The sequence below is a fragment of the Lepisma saccharinum genome, chromosome 3 (assembly GCF_977018435.1).
Source record: "Lepisma saccharinum chromosome 3, izLepSacc3.1, whole genome shotgun sequence".
In the NCBI taxonomy this organism is placed as follows: Eukaryota; Metazoa; Arthropoda; class Insecta; order Zygentoma; family Lepismatidae; genus Lepisma; species Lepisma saccharinum.
In genome coordinates this window covers 54931242-54957830 of record NC_139231.1, presented here as the reverse complement: position 1 = coordinate 54957830, position 26589 = coordinate 54931242, and the positions used below count along the sequence as shown (strand labels likewise).

Genomic DNA, 26589 nt, shown 5'->3' with positions numbered 1-26589 from the left:
CTTAGAACCTGGAAAGAAGTGGGAGAGAGGGTAAGCGCGGGCAGACCCAAACACGTGGTCGGGCTGATATGAGCCAATGGGGTTACCTTCCGAATTTCAAGGGTACCAAGCAGAAGAAACAGCGTCTTTCTGCGGATATCGGCAGGAACACGGATCGGGTGGGTGTCGGTCACAATCGGGATCATTCGGGACTGCCTTCAGGAAGGCAGCAGCGTGTTCGTGCGGAAATCGGAATTTCTTGCAGTGGAACTGCTTTCGGAGCGATAATTGTTGAATTTTCATGTTCGGGGAAGACGAAAAAATGTTTATTTTTTCTTACTGTGTTGTGGGTACGCAGTGAGTACCTTGCGTATCCTGAATGCACGCCGCTGTTGGAAATGGCAATGATGGAAGCATAGGATAAATCCTGAAGAGTTTCGACTTCCTACAGCCGGGACCCCCGTGGCGAAGTGTTGCACATCGCGCAACGACGCCAGGGGTCCCGGGTTCGAATCCTGGCCTGGGCATGGATGTTTGTGAGTGTCCATTCATCAATTTCATCATCATATCATCACTTATCCCCATCTTCGCAAATTAGCCAAAAGTGGCACAAAAAGCGAAGTAAAATAAAGCAAATCAATCAATCAACTTCCTATATTTGTCTTACATTACTCTTTAAATAGAGGGTTAAATAAGCTTATTTTGCCAAATGTTAGTAAATTTTATAATTTTTATTCATTAACTAAATTTATAATAATATTTGATATAATATATATTTTCTGTTTTAACAACAGCTTTTCTGTATAATGTGAGCTCTTTTTCAATCTTTTACTTTTTTACATTTCAATTTACAGGATCATTTCTCTTCCCTTTCTTCATTTTTCCTTGGGTACGTCTCTTGTCACTTTCACTCTGACTAACATCTCTCTCTCTCTCGCTCTGTCTTTAACCCTTTGTATTGAAGAGCACGTGTCTTGTAAGCGTCGTATGGAATGTTGGGACTTGCATCATCTCATTCAATATCTCGTTTTGATTGGTCGGTGATTTAAAGTCCATCGCTACCCTCCGAATGGTGGACGTCATGAGCTTCAACAGGTCGTGCAGCTTCCCGTTTTGTTTCAATTCTGAGCAAAATGCTTGGAGGAACCAAGAACCTTTCTTCTGATTTCTCCATGAGCAATATCCTGAAACGAAGGCATCAGATACGGTATAATGGTTCGTCATGTTGAATGATTTCAAAAGCCACATTATGTCCACTGAATTTTAAAATAGGGATGGGCAAAAAATGTACGCACACTTCAACAACAAAGTATGCTCCATAAGAGCTACAATACTAAATTTATTGTCATCAAGAGATGACTGTAAGTTCTGTTTGATTTCTACGATTACAACAGGTACTGAGAATTGGCACCATTAGAGTGTAGACAATTCTCATACCTGTGATCTACTGCTTGGAGAAAGTTGGCCATAGTGTCTACTGGGATTGCTGCGCACGACAATTTAATTTCTTTCCGAAGATCTGCCAATATGGCTGGTTCTGTACGATACATTGCATCCTTCTGTTGCAATTCACGGCACACGTTCTCAAATAAAAATGTCACTTCAAAATGGTCTTGCGATCTTTGAGCGACAGGCATGCTTCTGCCAACAATGCTTCTCTATTTATTTTGACATTTAACACCCCGAGAGAACACAACAGCTTGGTAGAACAAACTAGATAATGAATGTAAATAAAACTATTATATATATTTACACCATTGATTTGCCTGTTCATCTCGTAATAATAATATAATTCATATACTTATAATTCCCATTAACAAATTACACTTTGTTAGCTCGAAGAGCACCTCGTCAGAAATACATTTCTAGATACGTCCTTGCTTGCAGTATAACATTTTCGGTAGAGAAATGCAGTAAATGTATGAGTTTTGGTTTTACACTTCATACACAGGAAGACTAATTGGAACAGGACCTACAGTTTAAAGTAGGATCCGAATCAACAGATATCGAACGTGGAATCCCTTTATTGCAAGGCACACGAAATGTATCCCCTTACCTCATATACTACACCGAGAGCCTTGATTCTCCTTATCATCAATTTGTAAACTCACCTTCCATTCAAATTGACCCAATTTATTATCAAAATATTGTGCTCGCATTTTAAATGGGACTTTCCATAACGAAGAAGTATATTTACTATATACAGAACTAGAACATTCAACAGAAGTAAGCCTCTTACTTACCATCAACTGTGGAGTAGGCGACAAAGAAATTTGGTTGTTCAGGGATTTTAAAGTGTGGCAAACCCGCATCGTGTTGTGTCCTACATTGAATTTCCACTCCTGAATCTGTTTGGTTTCCTCTACAAGCCTGCAAGTAAAGTGATTTCATCGAAAAATTTGACAATTTTCTCCTTTGCTGTTTTTAAAGTCATAAAGAAATGGGCAGTGTTGTAGTCCCAAAATATTCAGTGGTTATACGCTAAGTTTCGTGAAACGTAAAGCTGAGCCCATGTTTTCATTGAAATAATTTAACTCTACAAAAAAATGTAATTCATGTTAGAAAACTAATTATGATGATTTACAGATAATTGACATAAAACAGGCATATTTCAATAGAGAAGGCATTTTTAAAACAAAAAAATTAAATATGTATTTTAATGATTGCACAGACTACTGTGGTATGTTATGGGCTACAGTACAGCATGATTTGTAATCAGTTTTCTTGTTGATATTACTTTTGTGAATTCACAGTTTGTATACTGTTAATAATTGTATTGATGCTGCTAATTACATTGAAAATAAAAAATACCAGGAAAAACAACAATTCTCTTTTTTTTCATTCTCACCGTTCTTAAAACTGCAATGCAACAGACCTCACTTGTCGCATTTAACCATAAACATCTTTATAGTCTGCATGGACTTACTCGATACTTCGAAATCTCAAATAATATTATGTCAAACATCTACATTGGTTTTGATAAGAAAGGCATATCTCATATTACTCAAGACCTGCGCCGAGACCAACCAAGCTAGCAAAGGTTGTGTTAAAATTAACTGTACACATTTTCACAAAAAATTGACATTATAGCCGTAAAATGATGGTGATTAAATGCTAACGTGCATTGCGTATCCACACTTTCTCCCCTTCCTAACATTGTTTCAGATCACATGAAACCAAAAGAATTTGACTGTAATTAGTACATAGGAGGTATAAGCTAATAAGTAAGGTTAACAAGAGGGGTATATCGCCGTATTCCCTCGACTACAGCCCTGGAAATGGGGTGCTTCTCTTTACGTTTGGTTCCTTAACCCTTTCACCCCCAGGCACATCACGTATGATGTGTTGACAGAATGGTCGTGCAGACCAAGCACATCACGTATGTGTTCGTAGCGTATTGTTTTCTTTGTAAACGTGGGTATCTGGTTTGGGGCAGGGAAAAGGGAAATTCTTTCTGGGACACTCTACCGTGAAGGTTCTATTGTTGCCTTTCGTAATAACCAGCAGGTGTGTGAAACAGTGGCGCCCCTTATGACCATATATGGAAAGAAGCAACGAGCGTTTGTTGTGCTTATTTGTTGAGTGTTGACGAAGAAGGACGGCTGATTTCTTTCATTCCGAAAATGAATTCTTTTAGTGATTCTAGTGATTCAGACTATATTCCGGAGAATTCTGGAGCCTCTACAAAATCTGACGTATCTTCGGAATCCATTTCGGAAGATGAAGAAGACACACCATTATCATATGATGGGTGGAAAGGTTTGCCAGATGAACCTGGTTCATGCTCTCTGGAACACTTTGCTAAGTACCATAAGGACAAGAAGAAGTAGAAACTTTCCATTTGGACCTGCTGTACTACTATGTACTTGTTTTATGTATTATTTTTATTATGTTATCCATATAACAATGTAAAATTTACAAAATTTGTAGCTACAAGTGAGTAAAGACACAATATGTAATACAATGTATTTCATTTATGTTATCTATATTTTTGTTACATATTATTATTACATTATGTACTATTATATAACGCAGTATATAAATATAAAAATAAATAATAAAAATCATATTATCGTTATCACTGAACATTTCACAAAGTTCATGAAACAACAAAGAAGTAGAGAATGGACAAGAATAAGTAGGAAGTTTTCATCTGGACTTGCTGCACTACTCTGTACTTCGTTTATGTATACTAATATGTATTTGTTTATGTATTATATGTATTATGTTATGCATATCCATATAACAATGTAATATTTACAAAATGTGTAGCTGCGAGTGAATATCGACGCAATATATAATATAATATATATTATATATAATGTTTATTATGTATTGTTATTTCCTTATGTACTATTACATAACACAGTATATAAAAACAAAAACATGTTATGGTTATCAATGAACTTCCTACAAAGTTCAAAGAAATACAATATTGATTGGAATGAAAATTCAGGCAATATTTGTCATGGAATATTAAATGATTTTATTATTGAAGATTTTACATTAGAACCTGGGATGTCGAGGGTTTTCACGTTTCTCTGTCTGGGGGTGAAAGGGTTAAAACTTATGACCATGCTAATATAAGGTGTGTAGTACATGTAAATTCCGCCATTGTGTGAGGGCAGCACTGCCAAGTGGCAACAGCTGACCGGAGGGGTCGAGTGATTCACGTCAGACACTTCTTGTACAGACTGTGAGCGCTGCACGATATTTTGTTTGCAATCCGTGTTTCGAAGTGGGCTGGCTGTTGGTACTCGTAAAGTTGTAGCAGAGCGTATAGAAGGAATAGTGTGTGCACTCCCTGAGTTGCCGTGGTCCACCGCCTAGATGGCAGTGGTGACGTTTGAGACTGCGCGGAAGATGCTCGCGTTGCTTACATAGCTAACTACATAAGAAACAAAAATGCATGTTACTTACGTTTGGAGAAGAGCTCAGCAGCTGGATAGTTTGAAGAATTTCGGAGATGATTTTGCTGTCTTCGAGGCACTAATTCCTTTCTTATCTCCTTGGTGCGGAAGAAAAATCGACATTTCAGATAGTGAAATACGAGTTTAGGAAGCGTACGCAGCACATGATCTTCACAGCATCCTAATTGCGAAGTTTTTACAGCAATTATATTTAAATTCTCCAAACACTCAAAAAATATATCCCCCCATAAACTATTAGCACATGATAATTTCTCTGCAACAACATCTTCCACTCGTAACAGCACATCATAAACACTTTTCGATGCATAGGTAAGGTATTTACAGCCGTCACCCGAACCATAGTCTTGGACAGGGTAGCCGACTTGTCAAAATTATTGGGGGGGGGGGGGGCTCTGATCACTGAAATAAATTAATGAATGAATCACTCTCCCTTTTTTAAGTTTTGGCCTCAGTGTTCGGAATCTCATAAAAGCCCATGAATTCCTCAAAAATATCAATTTTAACAATACTCATAATTACATACTTAGTATATAATAATAAGTCATGTGTTTTGCTGTCTCTGGTCATAGCCCCCCCCCCCCCAAAGTTGATGGTTTAGCGGTCTCAGCCCCCCCAAAGTTGATGGTCTAGAACATTTCAAATGTGAATTTAAAGTTAAGTTCATGGGGCACAATTCAGCCCCATGGAGTCGGCGCCTATGGTCTTGGATTAGCGTAAGTGAGGCAGGTATGTTAGTTGGTTCCCCGTGCAGAAAAGTTGTACACAGTTTACAATGCGTCACTTTTGAAATATACCGCACTGTGTATCCTGCCAAATGATACACCAAGTATTCTTTACCAACACTTTGTTCATTTAAGTACGGTATGTTGCTTTCCCAGTCCGGTATTTGAATTTCATCTTCAACAATGGAAATTTTTTCCCTTATTTTATTTTCAGGTTGCTTCTTCACCGAAAGATTTTTATTTTCGGTTGCTCTTGCCAGAGTTCGCATTTCATTAACAAAAGACGTCAGAGGACACTGTATTCACAGTTTCCGCCCGAAAATAAAGCAAGTTTTGCTGGTACGTAAATTGATTGCACATATGTAAGTGCAGAAAATCCACAGTGCAGTGGAGGGATGATCATCACAAGTGAACGACCGCAATATACCAAAATGGCGTTCTAGAGGATCTTGATTAAATTTTCCTGTCAAAACGTACTTGTAATTGTTCTTCCACAAATATTCGGACACTTCTAAAGTCACTCTTAAGGACTCTAGCGTTTTTTTTTCTGAAGTGAAGGAATTTCGATTATCTCTAAGGACAGCATTCCATTTTATTAAAGTTGTATGTGCTTCTGATCCTTTATATATTGCCTGTGCAGGAGTCATATCCAGATCTACAGCCGGGTACGAAACACGTAGGCATCTTGTAGTTTTCGCTCGCTGCTGTCTCAAACACAATAATAATGCGTTGAACACAACACAAACTAGTCACAACGGATCAATCACAAATCTAACGACACTGAACTGAATAACGTAACAACGTTGTCATTAATAAAAGTACACAATGTTATTCTAGCACAACAAAACACAACGCTCTACATAATGCGCGGCCGCACTGCAAGCAGAAGACGCTCGTCGCAAGCGAAGGTGCTGCCAGTGTTTCGGTGGGGCACCGCTCTATTCACTTGGCTTACGGGAAGAAACCGAAGTGCGCACACTTCCTCTTCTATACGCTCTGGTTGTAGTATTCGTGTACTATGTTTTTTTAAAATTTCCTTTTGTGAAATGAAGGTAAATATTCGACACGGTCCCAACACCTCTCACTAGTTCATTTCGTCACTTTTAACATTCGTACTTACCTATTCTGCATTGCGAAAGATTCTTCTAGGTGGTATTTTGCTTTTTTCACGAAAATAATTTCAATTTGTGACATGAGAAGTAATTATTGTTTTTCCTGTTTTCGCTTCCACAATATGGCGAGACAGTTTGACTAGCGTGGTAGATCATCATTGGCAGTGTTGCAACCTTGTTAACCAAAATATCCCCACGAACCATCACGGATAGCCCCAATTCATGAATAGCCCCACGAACCATGCACGGATAGCCCCACAAACCGAAAAATCCCCACGAACCATGCACGCATAGCCCCACAAACCGAAAAATCCCCACGAACCATGCACGCGTAGCCCCACAAACCATTCACGGATAGCCCCAATTCATGTATAGCCCACGAACCATGCACGGATAGCCCCATAAACCATGCACTGCAAGGTTAGGTTAGGTTCGGTGAGGTTAGGCATACATAGTTAAAATTGTCATCTTTCAAAAAAAACAAAAAAACGGCGTGTTTGGAAACATTGACAGGGAGTTACGTCATCACACATTTGGTTCACGTAATGCAAGCAAATGGAAGCAACAGCAATTGTGCGTCGGAGAGATATTTCTGTTGGAAAATACATGATTTCCCGGTGAAATAGATTCCACGATGAAAGAAAATACCTGCACGAACTTCTAAATGCTACAGAAACTCATTTCCTTAAGTAGTTTCTTCTGTAAAAAGCGGGGTGATAAGTGGCGCTCGAGCAACAGACCGAACAGCGAACATTTAGTATCAAATAAAATTGCAGGATGGGAAATTACATATAAGGGTTGTGTTCAACAAGTAACTGACATTGCGTCAAAAGTAGAAACATTAGAAAATAAATTTGTTGACTTTGATTATTAGTTAAGAGGGGTTTCGAAAGACTTTCGACTTAAGACTTAAGAGCATTGCAGGTCATTGCTCAGCAACAAACTAACAATAGTGAAGTGCAAAGCACCAGTAAACTTAGTGATTTCAATAAAAAAAACCTAGTAGTATTGCTAGTCATGTACGTTTTTCAAGATCTAGTCAAATAGATGAGAGATATATGCAGTAGAAAAATGTTCCAACGTAAAAATTAAAAAGAAAACTACTAGTACAAGGTCTGATACTTCCAGTTCTGATACTGAAAGCTCAATAGAGTATAAGAAAAAACGATATAGACTTAGTAATTCTTTAAGAACAAGTGGAAATGGTGTTAACAAAAGAAAATCTAGTTTTAATAAAGATAGAAAAGGTTATTTAGCTAGTGAAACTGAATCTGAAATTAATAGAAGGTTCAAGAAAAAGCATGGTGTGTTAAGATACTCTGATATAGGAAAGTTGCCAAATTTCAATGCTACAAGTACAGATTACTTGGCGTCTCAGTTTTTAAAAGAAGATAGTTTTGTAACATCAGACATTCCAATTAAACATTACATCAAGTACATACCCATGGTTCTTAAGGGTGTGGCAAAACATTGGTTTGAGTTGATAGATGATTATGAAACTTTTAAAGCCTTGTTTCTAAATGTGTTTGAAAGTCCATCATGGAAGAGTACTTGTTTAACAAATGTACTGTGTAAGAAATTTTCCAAGGAGAGTAAACAAAGTTTGTTAGGTTATTTCTGGTCACAGGTAAATGTGTAAAATGTAGTTAAACCTGAAATTAGTGATCAGCAGAAACATATACTCATTGCTCATCAAATGCCAATGAAAGTGAAAGAGGCTATACTAAATCAGCCCAATATCTCATTGGGAATTGCAGCTGAATTAGTTTCAGACATGGAGCGCTTTATTATTCTTATGATGTAGATTCAAAGCCGTCCAGTAGGTTTGTTAGGCAAGTAAATGTAAGAAAGTTTGATGGTAATGTAGAACCAAATACATCCAGAAATGTAAATAATAGTGCAAGAAATGTTGGTAACAATAACCGTGCTAGATTTAGTTCCTATAGGATATATAACAACAATACAACAATCTGGAAATGATAATACTGTAAGCAATAGATCTCAGAATAATTTCAACGATTACCATGGAGATTACAGAAATGTAAATTACAGTAGATTTAATGATAGAAATTGTGACGTTCACAAGTCAATTATTTGCACGATTACAACTAAAACGCGAAGGTGAAGATACAACTTCTATAGGTCTATATATTAGTGAAATAACTGAGCAATATGCAGTTCACTATTACCTATATTTCCATTTTTTTCAGACACACTACTACATACTGACTATTGATTCTCGTTGCTATAGCAACGTTAGAATTATAAATATCTCGTTTATACAGCGTAGAGTGCAATGAATAACATAAAACATAATTAACGTTGTACAAAGTAATATTTATACATTTTTTAAACGTTAATATAAAGTGATTTTTATAATACGAAATTAATAATTTCAATAAACATATAATTATATTGTGCGGATTCACAACACCGTCACAACATTCCCCTCCTCCGGGAAAATGAAAACTACGAAACAGCGAGGAGGAGTTTTCATTTATAAATCAGTCAGATGTGTATCAACATAACTACAACAAAGTTACAAATGGACAATATTATCTGACATTCGACAACAACGTGCACATAAACAGATTTGTGCCTAACAGGTAATAACAAATCAGAACATAATACAACATTCAATTGTACCAAATAATAAACAGAATGGTTTCATTTTTTTCAAGTATCTACTCTCATAAATTTAATTCTCAGACAAGAGTTGATTCCTCTTTTCTTCCGAACAGTTAAACACTCGAAGATTTGAAAAGTTCACCTTGTCATAATATTGCTGGTTCATTGTGTAAAGAATTGCATTATTGTCCTTAATTTCCTTGACAAGGAATGGCACAATATACAAGTTGAACAATTTATGAATCTGGCTGTTAATTTTGGAACTAACTTGCCTATTTTTTATCATAACCAAATCTCCTGTTTGAAGTTTGATCGAGTTCAATGCATTCTTAATCTTCCTACTTCTTCTAGATTGTCTAGTCCTGATTTCTGCTAAAAACAATTTGCGTTTCCATGGCAAAGATTTAATTTGTTCTGGCCAGCTGATTTCTTCAAATATTGAGTCCTTCATATCTTCATGTAAGAAAAGTTCACTAGGACATAATCCGGTAACTGAAGAGCATGAATGATTTAATAACTGAATAATAGAATTTATTCTTGGATACCAACTGGTGTGATTATCATTGCAGAATAATCGCAGTAATCTAACAATCTCCTTATTGTACCTCTCAATAGGATTAGATTTCGGATTGTATGTAGTGGTAGTAATATGCTTAATTTTTCTTGAATTCATGTAGGCTTTCCACTCATTTGATGTAAATTGGCTTCCACAATCTGATAATAATACATTACATACAGGGTAATGTTTAAAATATTGTTCTTCAAAACGATTGATAATTTCCCTGGCAGTCGCTTTTCTTAACGGATAAATCATAACAAACTTTGACATAACGTCTACAATTGTGAGGAGATATTCATATGTACGTGATCTTGGTAATTTTCCGATTAAATCAATAGAGAGGAAATCGTGAGGTTGGTGAGAAACGGCCGACCTACAATCTTTATTCGTGCACATTCTAAGCAATCTTTCAGGTAATTTCTAATTGATTTTCTCATGTACGGCCAAAAATATGCCCCTCTACAAGCTGCTAAAACCTTCTGATAACCAAAATGTCCATTTAAATCATGCATTTTGTGCAATATCAAAGGTATAAGCTCACGTGGCACTACAAGTTTACAAATTTCATCTGAATTTGGTTTATAAAAAATAATTTTGTTGTGAAGAAGATACTTTGAAAAGTTTTTATCAGTTGTACTATCTTCCAGGTGAGAAATTACATTATTGCATTTTTCATCTGCTCGTTGAGCTTTTAACCAAATAGAAGAAGTATCATCTTGTGAAACTTCCACAATTACTTGATTGATATATAATTTATCATCAAGTGCAGAATAAGTAGTACAAGGCGGAAATCTGCTCAACGTATCAGCAATATTATTCGAAACTCCTGGGACATGATATAACGTGAAATCAAAACACTGCAGTTTGAGAGCCCATCTCGTAAGACGAGAATTAAGTGATTGTGCAGTTTTAAGCCAAGACAACGACTTATGATCTGAATATAAGTTGAAATCAGTTCCTTTAAGATATATAGCAAATTTCTCCAGAGCAAATAATATAGCTAAACATTCCAATTCGTGTGTACTATATGTAATCTCTGCTCCTCTAAGAGCACGACTGCCATATTGTATGACACGAATTTCATCATTATCAACTTGCCAAAGTACACAACCCAATCCTTTCTGGCTTGCATCAACAGAAACACAAAACCTCAACTCAAAGTCGGGTTGACTCAATTCTGGTGCTGAAATTAGAGCATTCTTTAATAACAAGAAAGCTTCTTGACACTGAGGTGTCCAATAAAATAGCACATTCTTGCGTAAAAGATGATATAATGGACTAGCGATATCTGAAAATCCCTGTATAAAACGATTCCTCCAATTTGCCAGTCCTAAAAATTTGCGAAGTGACTTTTTGTTTTGAGGAACAGGAAACTGTAGAATAGCTGAGTCTTTATCATGATCGACCTTAATCTCAGAACCAGACACCACATGACCCAAAAACTTAATTTCCGTTTGGAAAAATTTGCATTTGGCAAATTTTATGGACATGTTCGTCTTCTGCAATGTCTGTAGAACATAATCAAGATGTTCAAAATGTTTCTCTATTGTTGGGCTAAATATTAAAATGTCATCCACATATATCATCAGAAATGAATGAGTCTCTGGTCCAAACACCTTATTCATTCTTTCAACAAAAACAGAAACAGCTGATTTTATACCAAATGGCAAGTAACAAAACACGTGCTGTCGTCCTCGATACGAAAAAGCTGTGTATTTATATGAGTCGGGCGTAAGTGGTATTTGAAAATATCCACAGGAGAGATCAATCGAAGAAAAATATCTTGCACCCTTAAAATGTTGAAGTAGCTCGTTTATCGGTTCAACATGGGTAAGTGGTGAAATTACATGTTCGTTTAGGCGACGAAAATCCACCACTGGACGCCACTCACCATTAGATTTTGGGACGATATGTACTGGGTTCAAATAAGGTGAAGACATCTCTTTAATTATTCCCCAGGCTTTCCATTTTTCTAGTTCCTTTTCTAACGCTGCTCTTTTGGCGAACGGTACTGGATATATAGGTGCCTTAATTGGTTCCTTTGTGTCTAGTTCAATTTGATAAGGTTCCACGAATGCAGATCGGGGTCGATCAGAAAACAAACTATGATATTCTATTATTAGATTCTCAAGCTGAGACTGCTGCTCCGTGTTGAGTGCTTCACACGACCGCACCTTCGTTGTGATCTGATCTAGAGAAACGATAAGTAAATTTTCTACTTCTTTGACTATAGTAACTTCCTGCATCTGGCAGGAATCCCTATCAGTTGTGCTTTTGCTAGAATTTAATGGCTGAACCAATTCGGAAACAGTAGACGCCATCAAACTAATTTCGTTTCTTCTAAAATCGAGTACAGCTTTGTATTGCCTTAAAAATGGTATTCCGAGAATTAATTCAGCATGCAGTTGCTTCAATACAAACATCTCCAAAGAAAAAACTTCCGAGTTAATTGAAATACTTATAATCTTCCGACCAGCAACACGAAACTTCTGATGTCCTGCAAACGGCAATAACTTAAGTTGATCCACTGTATCCAGCTTGGCACTCGGAATAATTGATTTTTACTGCACCATAATTCATAACTGACTAAATTACACTGGCTTCCACTGTCGATGACACACTGTATGGTAATACCGCAAACTGTTCCTGTGATCAGAGGTTGATCAGTAATAGGAGTAGGTATACCAATATCATTTAAAATCCAAGTAGGTTCATCTTCGTACCAATCTAATTGAAAAAATATTGAAAGTGGATAACAATGATCAACTTCAGATAAAACGGAATTACTTAATACAGCATACTGACAAGTTGTGCCTATATTATCACTACGATATGATTTAGCCGGACCCTCCATTATGTTAGTGCGAGCAAACTGGTCCACGTTCACCCGCGACGTTCGTTTAATGTTGCTTCAGGGACAGAAGAAATGAACTGTTTACAAGAAGTTTCTCTTGGATCGAAAGATGGAGCATTTTCATTTAATGGAGTATTCGCCACTGCAGTTGCATTGCAACTGTTTCCCGTTGACAACTGAGAAGACGAATATCCGCAATTGGCACATACACTGCATGGTTGGAATGAGTGGAAATTATTGTTAGAGAACTGAGAGTTAGGACGCAGTGTAAATTGCTGTTGTTCTTGCTCGTTTCTGGCATTAAAACTGTTGCTCATAAATCTACCATTATTGTTGAAGTATCGTGAGCTTTGTGGACTTCTATTTTGCCGGAAATTTTGAGTTCCTGCACCATTACGTCTGTAACGATTATATGGTCTGTTAGTTAGGTTAAGTTTCCCAAAATTATTATTTCTATTAAATATCATCGTATTTTGGCTGGAGTTTGATTGTTGGTTTTCAGCAACAAACGGAACATCTGTACGTGGAATCTTAAATCTTTTATTTTCATCGCTAGAAGAAACAAAATGAACACTATCATTAGGTCTTACGTTACGTCTTGAACCTTGATTTCCATTAGGTTCATCATCGTTCACAAACGATGAACTTTTAGCAACACTTTGAACTCTCAGTTTTGCCCTTGCACTATTATTGTCTGTAAAACTTTTCGAATTATTTCCATCATGTCGGAAATTTTTTTCACGTACATTATCATGAACATTAAAACTCTTGTTTGATCTTGAATTCACTAAATCCAACCTCTTTAGTAACGCAATTACATCATCCATTTTAACTAATCTAGCAGCTAATATTGTTTGTGCAATAGATGTGGGCAACTGATTGATTAAAATATCAATAACTTCTGCATCATTCGGACGATCAACTAAATTATAATATGCTGAATGCGTACGAATAGCAAAAACTTCCATACTACTCGTCGGTTTAGGATCATATTTACGACTTCTAAGTTCAGATAATTGAGCCTGAGTTAACGAATAAGACGTGTAGTGATTCAAAAATTCGTCAACAAACTGTTTGTACGATGTAAACGAATCGACATGAGTATTATACCAACCTTCTGCAGGTCCTTGAAAACAATTAGTAATACATTCAAGCCTTTGCATGTCAGGAACTTGCAGTAAGTCTAAGTAGGACGTTAAAGTTTTAATAAACTTACGTGGGCTTGATTTTTCAGGATCTCCAGAATATTTAGGAAGAACAGTAAGTTCATTCAATCTTACCAACCGTCGAGGTTCTTGAATAAGCGAACGCATACAATTGTCAGGATAATCACATCGATGATTCTGCTGATTTGCTGACTTTTGATTTACTTGCCTCTTTCTTTCCTGACCAGAACCATCAGAATATAAAGAACGGGTTGATTGACATAACTTGTTAGTATTACTAGTTCTCACTCGATTATTTCTAGAACGTTTGTGTCTTTGTGAAGCAATGCGATTGTGTTCATCATCAGAAACATCACACGCTGAAGAATCAGATGATTTCGGAGAGGTTAGGTTCCGTGCAGGAATACCAGGTTGACAGTTACTATTCACATGAGAACTGTAAACTTGTACAGGATTACTTGATTCAACATTATTCGAAATATTAGATGTTAACTTAGTAATATTTTCCTCACGTGCTTCCACGCGCTTAGTTATTTCATCCTTGCTCACAACGGCTTCAAGTCTTTGAACTTGCCGAGACAATCCTGAAACATTGTTCTGACATTCTGTAATCTGATCATTCAAGCCAGCAAGTTTATCAGAATTCTCTGTACAAGTAGTGTTTACTTCCTCGATTTTCTCTGTTAGTCCTTGCACTTCTCTTTCCATTTCCTGATGTAATGAACGTGTTGCTAATTTGCAGGACTCTGCAACTTCAGCTAATTCCTTTCGTAACGATGTACTCAATTCGTGGAAGTCAAGCTTGAGTAGTTGCTGTGAATTTTGAATTTCCTGTTGAGATTCTCTGATTTTTGTAAACTCAAGCTGTTGAGACTCTTGAGTTTGCCTCATTTTTGTAAACTCAAGCTGTTGAGACTCTTCAGTTTGCCTCATTTTTGTAAACTCAAGCTGTTGAGACTCTTGAGTTTGCCTCATTTTTGTAAACTCAAGCTGTTGAGACTCTTGAGTTTGCCTCATTTTTGTAAACTCAAGCTCTTGACTTTGCCTCATAGAATCTTGAGTTTCCCTAATTTTTGTAAATTCCATCTGTTGTGACTCGCTGATTTTTCTTAACTCTGCCAGCAGATCAAACATTTGAAAAGGAACATTACTTTGCCTCGTTGACGTCTCTGCCAACACAGAAGGACGAATGTCAATTTCTTGAACATTTTCTTGACTTCTTTTCCATTGCACAAAAGCTTCAATACTGAACGGATCATAAGATGGATCACAATCTCTACAGAAATAATTTTCATTTAACTGGTATAATTCCCAATGCTTATCGGACAAACCCAAACATTCTAAATTATACCAATGGCCACAATTTTCACAAGCTACCAACCTTTCCTTATCGGGATCTTTGCAGCACTTCACCATATTCATGGCACCATTCTTATTTTGTGATTCATCAGGTTCATCACCACAATTGATAGATCTAGCTGTAAGACTAGTTTTGGATCTCAGATTATAAGGATTACTTGACGCGTACATAATATAAATTTATGTACAAACTAGATTCACGAGAACAATGGTGTAAGTTAACACGCAAAACACATCACTCAAGATCGTGCTGATAATGTTCCACAATACTGGACCACCAATTATACTGTGACGTTCACAAATCAATTATTTGCACGATTACAACTAAAACGCGAAGGTGAAGATACAACTTCTATAGGTCTATATATTAGTGAAATAACTGAGCAATATGCAGTTCACTATTACCTATATTTCCATTTTTTTCAGACACACTACTACATACTGACTATTGATTCTCGTTGCTATAGCAACGTTAGAATTATAAATATCTCGTTTATACAGCGTAGAGTGCAATGAATAACATAAAACATAATTAACGTTGTACAAAGTAATAATTATACATTTTTTTAAACGTTAATATAAAGTGATTTTTATAATACGAAATTAATAATTTCAATAAACATATAATTATATTGTGCGGATTCACAACACCGTCACAAAATAGATATAATCCATATGATAGGTTTAATCAGAGGAAGCCTCTGATGCGAACAAATAAAATACGTTCACGTCTCGGGATGCAAAATATGAACCGCATACACGCATTTTGGCATTTTTGAATTTTTGCTTGTAAAGTTTTATTTATTCTACCAGAGTACACTACGTCACAATAGTCGAGAAATGTGTATATATAAGTGTTTCAACTAATCGCTGCTTGATTTCTGAAGATAATAGTTTGTTAAATTTAAACAAGAATCTAAGTGTTCCAAATGATTTATTGATTTGGCGGCTAATATGCTCAATATGAGTGTCAAATATTAGTCCAAGACTTTTAACTACTTGAGCTCTAGGTATTACATCATCATTTATTTTAATTGTTGTATTAGTGTGCTCGACCGAACCAATAGCATTTCGAGTTCCAATAAATGTATCAGCCCTGGCCCAAAACCATGGTAACGGTTGAAGTTTTTGCGTGCGATGACGTGTAACCGGCCAAGTGAATGCATCACTTTAATGTGAAGTCACGTGAAATGACAAAACGACAGTGTTGCAGTATGCAGATATTAAACACCAGAACAAGAACAATGTCTAGATGAGGATGTGTACTACAGGCTATGGAAAAGGAGATGCGATAACCACTAACGCCGTCAAACGGTTGGGCGGGAACTTTACGTCACATACCATGAAGAAGTAATAGGATCTGAGCTGATTATGTTCTTTGCGATTAGTCCACTCAGAATTAGTTCACTTCATCAAATGATTTACTAAATCTCATCAATTTACATTGTCGAATTCATTATTTGAGTTTTTTTTTTTTTGGTTTAGGTACAACATCTTCACCGAAGAGAAAATTATGCTCATTTCTTTGTTTTCCTTGACCCTGTACATCCAGGGTCAAGGAAGTCAGTAATAAGGTGTGTTATATACAGTGTACGTACAACTATAGATTGAATTGTATCTTCTCCGAATATGATGTATAAAGAAACAAACTGCCGGAGAACTAAGTGAGGTGAGTGTACAATTTTATATTACTATTATAGTGGAACCACAAGCAAAGAAACCTGCGCAGACTCGCGACTCCTGTGCACCGTACTCCAGTGTGGAGGGGAGGGGGAGAGTGGAGCATGCTCTCTTATAGTCCGAGTTGAACGGAAGAGGAGGAAGGTTCTTTTTCTTGTGGTCGCTCTTGTAAGTAAGGGGAACTGTGATTGGCCATTCATCTATTTTATCACTTCTTCATAATCTCAATTGACTTAACTGGCCGGAAGAGCAAAGTAAATTTATCAAATATAAATACAAACACGTACCGTTTAATAAATAACCAAAATGGAATGAAAAGTTAGCAGTTTGTATTTTTATTGCTTTATGTGAATATGTAGGGAAAAAGCGAAAGAGAATTGTACACCAATGGCAAAGAAATGGTAGGCGAAGTATTTACCAGGATTATACTCCCTACATTCCTGCTCATAATAAGGAGTCGAAGGTATCTTGCTTAAGGATCTTTCTTTGATGTAAACCTAAAAGTTGACTTTTCAGATTACATACATAATCTTCTGGGCAGAAATGCGCACTGCAGGTTCTAGCATTAGCATGATTCACGTTAGCGTTTCCACACGAATCCAAAGCTCGGTGACCGAAGAATCCTTTTGAAAAAAGTATATTTTATGTTCAACGTACTTGGAAGATGTATCTTGTGCTGAACTAAAGTAAATAATAATAACAAGTGGTGTGCGGTATCTCGGAAAGTCGGGACCGGGATAGGAAAGAAAAATTCCGTCCCTATCACGACTTCAGCAAATGACTTCCCTAAATTTCTGGATCCCGAGCAGTCGAGAAATACCGAATGGTCATTTTAAAACGGTATTAATTCTTGACGTTTTCTACATTGCAAGTGTCTGGAACTTATCGGAAATTGTTAGTTTTCATTCCAGAAATGCAAAGAAAATAACTTAAGGCGAAAATGAGAATTTGAGATTTCCCGACTAGTCGAGAAATTGCGAATATTTCCCGTCCCGAATGACGGGATTTAAAAAAAATTCCCGTTCCGATCAAAAATATTCTGTCCCGCATAACAATAAGTACATATCTATATTTATTTTCAATTTGTCTGAAGCCACAAAATGTAAATGGGTGGAAATGCTCATTTGTGTACTCGATTTCGTGTGCTCAGTTTCTGGCATGGTTTCCTATCTGCATAGTGCAACACTAGCGCATAGATTTGGAATTCATTTCATGGATAAATTCACCTCTTACCGTCGTTTCGTCATTACGAGTAAACAACGGATTGGCCCAACCTATACTTCTAATAACCTTGAAATGTATAACATGACTTACTAGCATTAATATTAAGGCCGTTTGCATCACACCATGTTTTTATCGCACCCAAATCATTACTTATGTATTCAATACTTATGGCAATTAGTTGTAGTACCTAAATTTTCTGGAGGTATAAGAGTGTGTACAGCTTTTAGGTTTATAAACTTACATAAAAAAACAGCCAATTGCATCCAAAAAATATTGAACTTGCTTTAAGAGGATTTAAGAATAAATTATGTTCCAGTCATAGACATGTCCGCTGTATTTCATCAGGTACTTCTTACAGAAAAGTCTAGGCCTTACACGGCGTTTGCTTTTGAAGGAAAACAATTTCAATACAAGAGATTGGTTTTTGGTACATGTAACGGTGTCCAAGCTTTTACAATGGCTATGTCTAAAGTTCTAGGTAACACTTTAAGTGACTCTATTATCATATATGTAGATGATTTGTGTATACGTAGTGAAAGTTTGAAAAACATTTGCAAGATCTGAGAGAAGTATTTGAAAAACTTACGCAGGCTGGAATGACCATAAAGTTGAAAAAGACATTTTTCTGCAAAGAAAAACTATTGCATTTAGAACATATCATAGATAAAGATGGTATCGGTATGAACCCTGTTAGAGTTAAGGCAATAGCTGAATTACAACCTTCTAAAGATGTTAAAAGTCTTCAAAATATCATTGGATGTTTTACTTGGTTAAGGAAGTTTATTCCAAATTTTTCGAATTTATGTTCACCCTTGTATGAGTTACTGAAAGAAGGGAAAAAATGGCACTGGGGAGACAACGAACAATCTAGTTTCGATTTGTTAAAAGAAGCAATTGTACAGGATGTCAAACTTTATCATCCAGACTTTGAAAACAGATTTTACATTCAAACCCATTCATCTTCTGTTGGTCTTGGTGGTTACTTATACCAAATTATTAATGGTGAAAAACATGTAATATCATACATGAGTAGAACTCTTAAGGAGTGTGAGTCACGCTATACAATAAGTGAACTAGAATGCCTTAGTATTCTGTTTTGTATTGATAAATGCAAGGAATATATCGTTGGTAATATATTTACTATTGTATGTGATCATCGTTGCCTAATCTGGCTTCGACATGCAAGAAATTGGAATTCACGACTTTTGCGATGGTCTTTACAACTCCAAAATTATGACTTTGAAGTGGAGTACTGCAGAGGAAAAGATAATTTGTTAGCGGATTCTCTTTCTAGAAATTTTCCAGATCAAAGTACTCAATACTTGCATGTAAATGTAGTAGATTTATTAAGGAATGATGTTATTAATATACCAAAAGAAGTTGTTATGGATGAACAAAAGAAAGATTTGATTTTTAAACCAATAATTGATTATTTATCTGGAAACATAACTATAGGTAATTCAGAGCCTAGATCAAGAAACAGGAAAAAGTATTTTAAGTTACAAGATGGAATTTTGTTGTATCGTGATTTTCATTTCATTAATCATTATAAGTTGTGTATACCTATATCTTTAGTTACAAAACTTTTAAGGTCATATCATGATAACATGGGTCATTTTGGAACAGACAAAATGCTCAGAAGAATGAATAAAATATTTTATTGGTCTGCAATGAGGAAAGATGTGCAGAAATATGTTAAGAATTATGAGATATGTCAAAGAACCTAAGCTGATAGACGTCCATCTAAAAATGTATTTTCATTTCATGATTCTTCTTCTAATGGTGTTATTTTATTTCTTGACGTGCAAGGGCCACTTGTCAGAAGGAAGTGTGGCAAGAAATATTTGTTGACAATTCAAGATTTAAAAACAAGATATCTTTTTGTTTATCCTATTCGTAATTGTAATACAGATAGTATTTTAAGATGTTTGAAAGACGGATACATTAGACATAGGAGTATTCCAGATGGTATTTTTTCTGATGATGCTATAACATTCCATTCAAAGAAATATGTGGATACATTAAGTTCTCTAGGTGTTAAAGTAATGTATACTCCAAATTATCATGCAAGTTCTAATTTAGTAGAAAGAGTACATGCAGAATTCAATAGAATGATGCGTATATGTTGTTCAGAAAGTCAAGAAAACTGGCCAAAATATATAGATATTATTGTTCATTTAATCAACCATAGTATCCATTCCAATCTATGATATGCAACAGTGGAATTAATGTTCAATCGTAAGTTAGATGCCAATATAGTAAATTATTTTAATATTACCCGGACAGAAGAAAAGAATTGGGATAAAAAAAAACTTTTTTAGCCACTATGTAGGATATAAATAAGAGAAAGATGAGAAACTTGAGACATAATGTAACAGAACAGAAAAAAGATGAGATAAAAATTCATGATTTGGTATTTCTCAAAACACATTATCTCAGTAGTCTTGTTGGCAAGAGAATTAGAAAATATTGTAATGTATATGAAGGTCACTATTATGTTTTTTACGAACTCAGAAAAGGTGTAGTTAGTTTAATTGAATTAAGTAAAGGAAAAGTAACAGAAAACCATCATGTAGAAAACTTGAAAAAATGGAATTTTAGTGTAGAAAAAGGGAAATTTTATTTGGGTGAATTTATGAACAAATATCCTGGAGTGTGGAACCGGATAAAAATTTAAGTTGATTTTTGTTTATTCAAATATTTACTTTGAACTTTGGACTAAACTTGTTATATTTTCTTGTATATTTTGTGTATTGTAAATATTTTTTCCTATGTCAAAAATTATTCTCTCCATGGAGGGGGAGATATGACCATGTTAAGATAAGGTGTGTAGTACATGTAAATTCCGCCATTGTGTGAGGGCAGCACTGCCAAGTGGCAACACCTGACCGACGAGGTCGAGTGATTCACGTCAGACACTTGCTGTACAGACTGTGAGCGGTGCACGATGTTTTGTGTGCAATCCGTGTTTCGAAGTGGGCTAAAGTTATAGTATTCGTGTACTACGTTTTTTAAAATTTCCTTTTGTAAAATTAATCTTTTGTTCAGCATATGGGCTTTCTGTGCAGTGGGGTGATAAACTGCTTTCCATGTCTGTTTTAAGTTGGCCATGAGAATAAAAGATGATTAGTTTAAATATGAGGAAGCAAGAATATACGCATTTCCTGACCGGGAGTTGAATTTATATTCTTCGTTTTCATGGGAGTAAATCTCGAAATGCCTTCTCTGCGAGACGGTAGGAAAGCTAATTTGTGATTCTTAGAAGTTCACGGTAGAAGCACAAAAAATAGAATTCGCAGAACCGGTTACACTTAATAACATATTCATGAGTAATGATTATATATATATATATATATATATATATATATTAATAACATAACAGGGCATTGAAACAATGGGAAACGTGAAAATATCTTGCGTGCTTTATCTCTTTCGCTCTCTCTCTCTCTCTTTTTCGCTCTCTCCACAGTAAGGCTCAGGCGGTAACGCGTCTGACTACCATGCTGAAGGTCCCGGGTTCGATCCCCGGCCGGTTCAAATCCGGGAACTTTTCTAACGTTGGAAGCGGCCCCGGCGTCCACCCAGCGTCGAATAAAATGGGTACCCGGGGGAAACCCTGGGGGGTAAAGGCGGACAGGGGCGTGGTGCATATCACATCACCCCCACTCACGACTGGATCAAGAAAGTGTGGGGCGTTACCGCCACACCCCCTATACGCCTTCATGGCATGGTGCTAAGCACACGGGAACACTTTACCTTTTTTTTACCTTTACCACAAAACATACTTGAAAACTTTAATATCTATACATTACCATACATTGATATATTGAAGGATGATGATGCAGTTAAAATAAGCGACAATTTACTACAGCGGCCTATATGAAATTAAATTGTACAGAAACATATTACCTATGAGTATCATGATAGTAAAAATTATTAAATAATATTAAAAATTTCCACTTACATAAATTAAATAAAATACGTAGAGCCAGACCATTGTAGCCTGCCAATGTAAGGAAAATAGTGTTGTCCACAGGACGAGACGGGAGAGGCTTTTAAAAATTCGAGACGAGACGAGATTGATCATGTGTCATGAGACAAACGAATATTTTCGAGACGAGACAGCATTTTCACGAGACTTCAACGAGACGAGACAGGCCAAAGTCTCGTCTCGTGGGCAACACTAAAGGAAAATTATTTCTACATTTCTATCCTTGGGCCCATTCATTTTTTTTCTAGTTATTGCAGTCCTCAGAGGCATAACTGTTATGTTGAATTAATTGAATCAATCCCCGCTCAATTAAACAATTAATGATATTATATCTGACTCTCTTTCTCTCTCTCTCTCTCTCTATATATATATACAGGGTGTCATTTTAATGGCGCCCACGGACCACAGATTCGTATAGAGGACATCAAAACAAACATCTTTTCTCAGTAACATTTTTCTCGTTGGTGCATCATTTCGGCGCTACAGCTGTTCAAAAAAGACCGTTTTGCCGCCTGGATGCTGGCAACCCAACACAACATTTGATCGTATCTGTGACGGCATTTCCTGCGGCGAAATAGCGCACGGCAGAGTTGCAAGGGACACGCAAATTTTGTGAAAATTTACAAACTACCAACCACATGATTAGGTGTAAAACGAAGCGAGAAACGCGTCCAGTAGACCGAACATCATAGTCTACCAGCCAGAAGGTCAGCAGTCATCTCAGGGGAAGGGGAAAGTGAACCGATGATATGAGAAATGGTAAAAACGTATTCAAAATGAAGTGTCAATTTCGGATTTTGTCTCAGCCTACATGTCAAATATCAACAACAATACATTTTATTGGACTTACAGCTTACATGTGGCTGTTTGCGCCCAGTTACATGTCAAATATTTGCAAATCTCGTTGCAAGATTGGTATCTACAGGTTTGTGTCCAGATGCCTTGTGGTACTTTTGTGCTGACAGTATATTCGCTACTGATTCATAATTAGATTGTTACTGTGGTTGTACAGTGGGATCCATGAGTATTACCGTGCAAATTGTCCATGATTATTTTCATTAATTTTTCTCTTACATCCTATGTGTTTTTAAGATATGCATTTTTATGTATGTTGGTGCAGAAATTGTCAACAGCTTGTTTTGAGTTTTCTTTTAATTCTTGAAGCTCTTATTGGGTAAAATAAAGTGCACGAACATGGTGATGGACAATTTGCAAGGTAATACTCATGGATCCCACTGTACAACCACAGTAACAATCTAATTATGAATCAGTAGCGAATATACTGTCCTGTTCATAGTTGCAAACTATTACATTACATGTATATCCGGTGCATAGATAAACACAGTCGTCGGAGAGCTTGGAGCTTGTATTACTACTACTTATATCCCTGTTTTTCAACCATTTTTGTCACTTGTCTCATAATGCACTGAATATACATTATATTATGTGTTGCTTACCTTTGGGATTTTGAGTTCTTTCATTTCTAGTATTTTGTCATCTGTTCAGTGTGTCACAGAAAACTAGTATCAGAAGGACGAAGTGGATAGACTAAATTGTAGATGCCAACTTGGTAACTAGATTTGCAAATATTTGAAATGTAAGCTGATACAAAATTCGATATGACCACTTCCACTTGAATTCTGTTTTCTTTCTACTAGTTTTCGTGTCATTTGTTTACTTCCTGTTAGGTTAAAGAACGTGTTTTGTCGTTTTCTTTTACGGTACATAATGTGGCTGATTGTAGCTATGTCATTTTTCACAGAATATGAGTGTTCCTGGCAACCCTGGAACGCATCGCTTCAGGACGGGATATGACGTCACAAATGCAATCAAATGTTGTGTGTGGTTGCCAGCATTCAGGCGGCAAAACGGTCTTTTTTGAACGACTGTAGCGCCGAAATGATGCACCAACGAGAAAAATGTTACTGAGAAATGTTGTTTGTTTCGATGTCCTCTATACGTTTCCGTGGTCCGTGGGCGCCATTAAAATGACACCCTGTATATATATATATATATATATATATATATATATATATATATATATATATATATATATATGTATATATACGTGTATATATATATATATATATATATATATATATATAGAGAGAGAGAGAGAGAGAGAGAGAGAAAAAAAGAGAGTCAGATATAATATCATTAATTGTTTACAAATCATCAAACTGTTTACAATGACTATTTCACCATGAGAAGCTAAACTCTCGGATATTGATACAGAATTTGTTCATGTCATCAAAAAAAAATTAAGATCCTTGTATAAACATATTGCACAAGTCCTACGCCCTCCACCTACAGGAATGGTCCTACATTTAAGTATATACTCGTATATAATTTTAGTGATCCAATGAGAGCTTTTTCTGAGAGGGAAGGAGAAACCATGCTCTTTGCCCCTACCTGTATGAAGAACATTTTGGGCTTCCCCGCTAGCGAGTGGCAATTGTCTTCTGTGAATGGCAGCCATATCTCCTGCATGAGGAAGGGCTGGTCTTTGGCGTGAATCATCCCTGAAGTTCCGTGGGACATAACCACTACGACGAGACAATCGGCATCGGAATGGTCCTCCAAGGAAAGTAACAAGCAAAAATGATTGTTATTCAAGTCAGGATAATACACTTCAATATCTGTGTATTGTTTGTTTGTTTCGTTTGTGTTTTAAATCAACTTAATGCACAAATAGGCTAATCAGGACTGGACCTACAGTTTAAAGTGGAATCAGAACCACTGTGAAATGTGCCTCCAGCGGGTATCGAACCTGGGATCCCTTGGCTACAAGGCGACAACGTTACCACAACGCCATTGGGAGGCCCTAATATCTGTGTAGCCCACAATCAGATCCGTTTGCAGAAATCTGCTTGTTATTGTTAGCTTTGAGTGGAATTAAATTTTATCAGGGTAATATGCACAGGGTAATATTCATCTCTTACAATGTGTACAGATATCGTGAGTTGGATTTATGTATTTTTAATTATTTTGTCTTTATTCTATCAAAATATATCACATATGTAGATAGCAGAAGTAGTCTCTAAATTAAATTTGTGAATAATATTTTGACCTGAAAATATCATGCACAATATTCTTATGAAATTGTAAATAAAATAACATTCTATTCATACATTTCCTATTTTTAAATGAGAAAATACATAGGTTTTTCATGTTAAAATTTAAACAAAATAACAAACGTTTCACAGACACAATGAAAAATGTGGAATCTGAAAACCTGGTGTGCATTATATTTTTATGAAATTTTGATATCTAGTTCAGGGTATTATTATAAGATCAGGAGTGCCACTAATAAAAAAAAATAATCAGTTTTGTACTTCAAATGTACAATGTTATTAAGACAGAGTGAAAATAGACTTACCTTCTTTTAATATATTCCTTATTTCTGACAACTTTTTGTTGTTGTGTACGACCACTTCAAAAGTTAGCCTTTGCAGCTGTTTGTGAAGTTTATCTCTGTCGATGCTAGAACCTGTTCGTGTGCCTTGCCTTTCGAATTTTTCATTGTTGAATATCAGAGCTTTTCCTCTTCTTCTGTGCTTCATATCGTAGTACGCCTCTTCCATCAGCTTGGGTGTGTCTGTTCTCTTCAGTCTGAACAATGGTAAGAAATGAAAGATCTTACTAAAGGGTATGAAACACAATATCCTTTAATTTAATTGAGTTGCCCTTTTAATTGAGTGACTGGTCATTACAATGATGGTTCTATGAAAATCACCACAAAAAAGAAAATATTGATTTCGATATATATATATATATATACAGTGAGATGCAAGGTAAATTGTTTGGAGAGAAGAAGAAATCCAATATACATTTGCAATTAAATCCTCTGTATTAAATTGGTGATATAAATGCACAATATTATTGTCATTATTGTCATTAAATATTCATGTAAGTATCTTGTCTCTAATGGGATGCACTTTAAAAGAATTAGAGTTGCTTTTACACTATAGCCGGCTTCCGTGATGGAGTGGTTATCACAACCTACTACGACGCCAGGTGACCAAGGTTCGAATCCCGACCTTGGCATTGGTGTTCGTTGTGAGTGTCCCTTCGTCAATTTCATCATATCATCTCTCATCATCATCTTCGCGATTAGTGAAAAGTGGCAGAAATGCGAAGTAAAATAACACAAATCAATCTTACATTATGGGAATTATATACAGGGTTTCCCCGCATAACACCGTCAAATTTTTTCACAGCACGTGGAGGACATCAATAAAAAAAATTTACTTAAGATCTCGTACCAACGCCAAGAAGCATCGATAAGCAGAATTTTCTATTTCGTGCATAAGACCGCCACTTGAATCGTCAATTTTGGGTTGTCTAGGTTGATATACGTTCCGGAATGATATCAATTGTCCTG

The 26589-nt window shown here is 36.1% G+C and overlaps 1 protein-coding gene across 1 annotated transcript; it reads right to left on the bottom strand.

The window, feature by feature from the left end:
• Nucleotides 1-795: 795 nt before the first annotated feature.
• On the bottom strand, nt 796-26583 carry LOC145985792 (caspase-1-like). Its single transcript, XM_083119878.1, has 5 exons — nt 26471-26583; nt 25585-25817; nt 24618-24782; nt 2223-2349; nt 796-1163 (listed from the first exon to the last, which is right to left on the bottom strand). Exons 2-4 carry the CDS (start codon nt 25787-25789, stop codon nt 2342-2344), a joined length of 378 nt encoding a protein of 125 aa, XP_082976004.1. The 5' UTR covers nt 25790-25817; nt 26471-26583; the 3' UTR covers nt 796-1163; nt 2223-2341.
• Nucleotides 26584-26589: the final 6 nt, after the last annotated feature.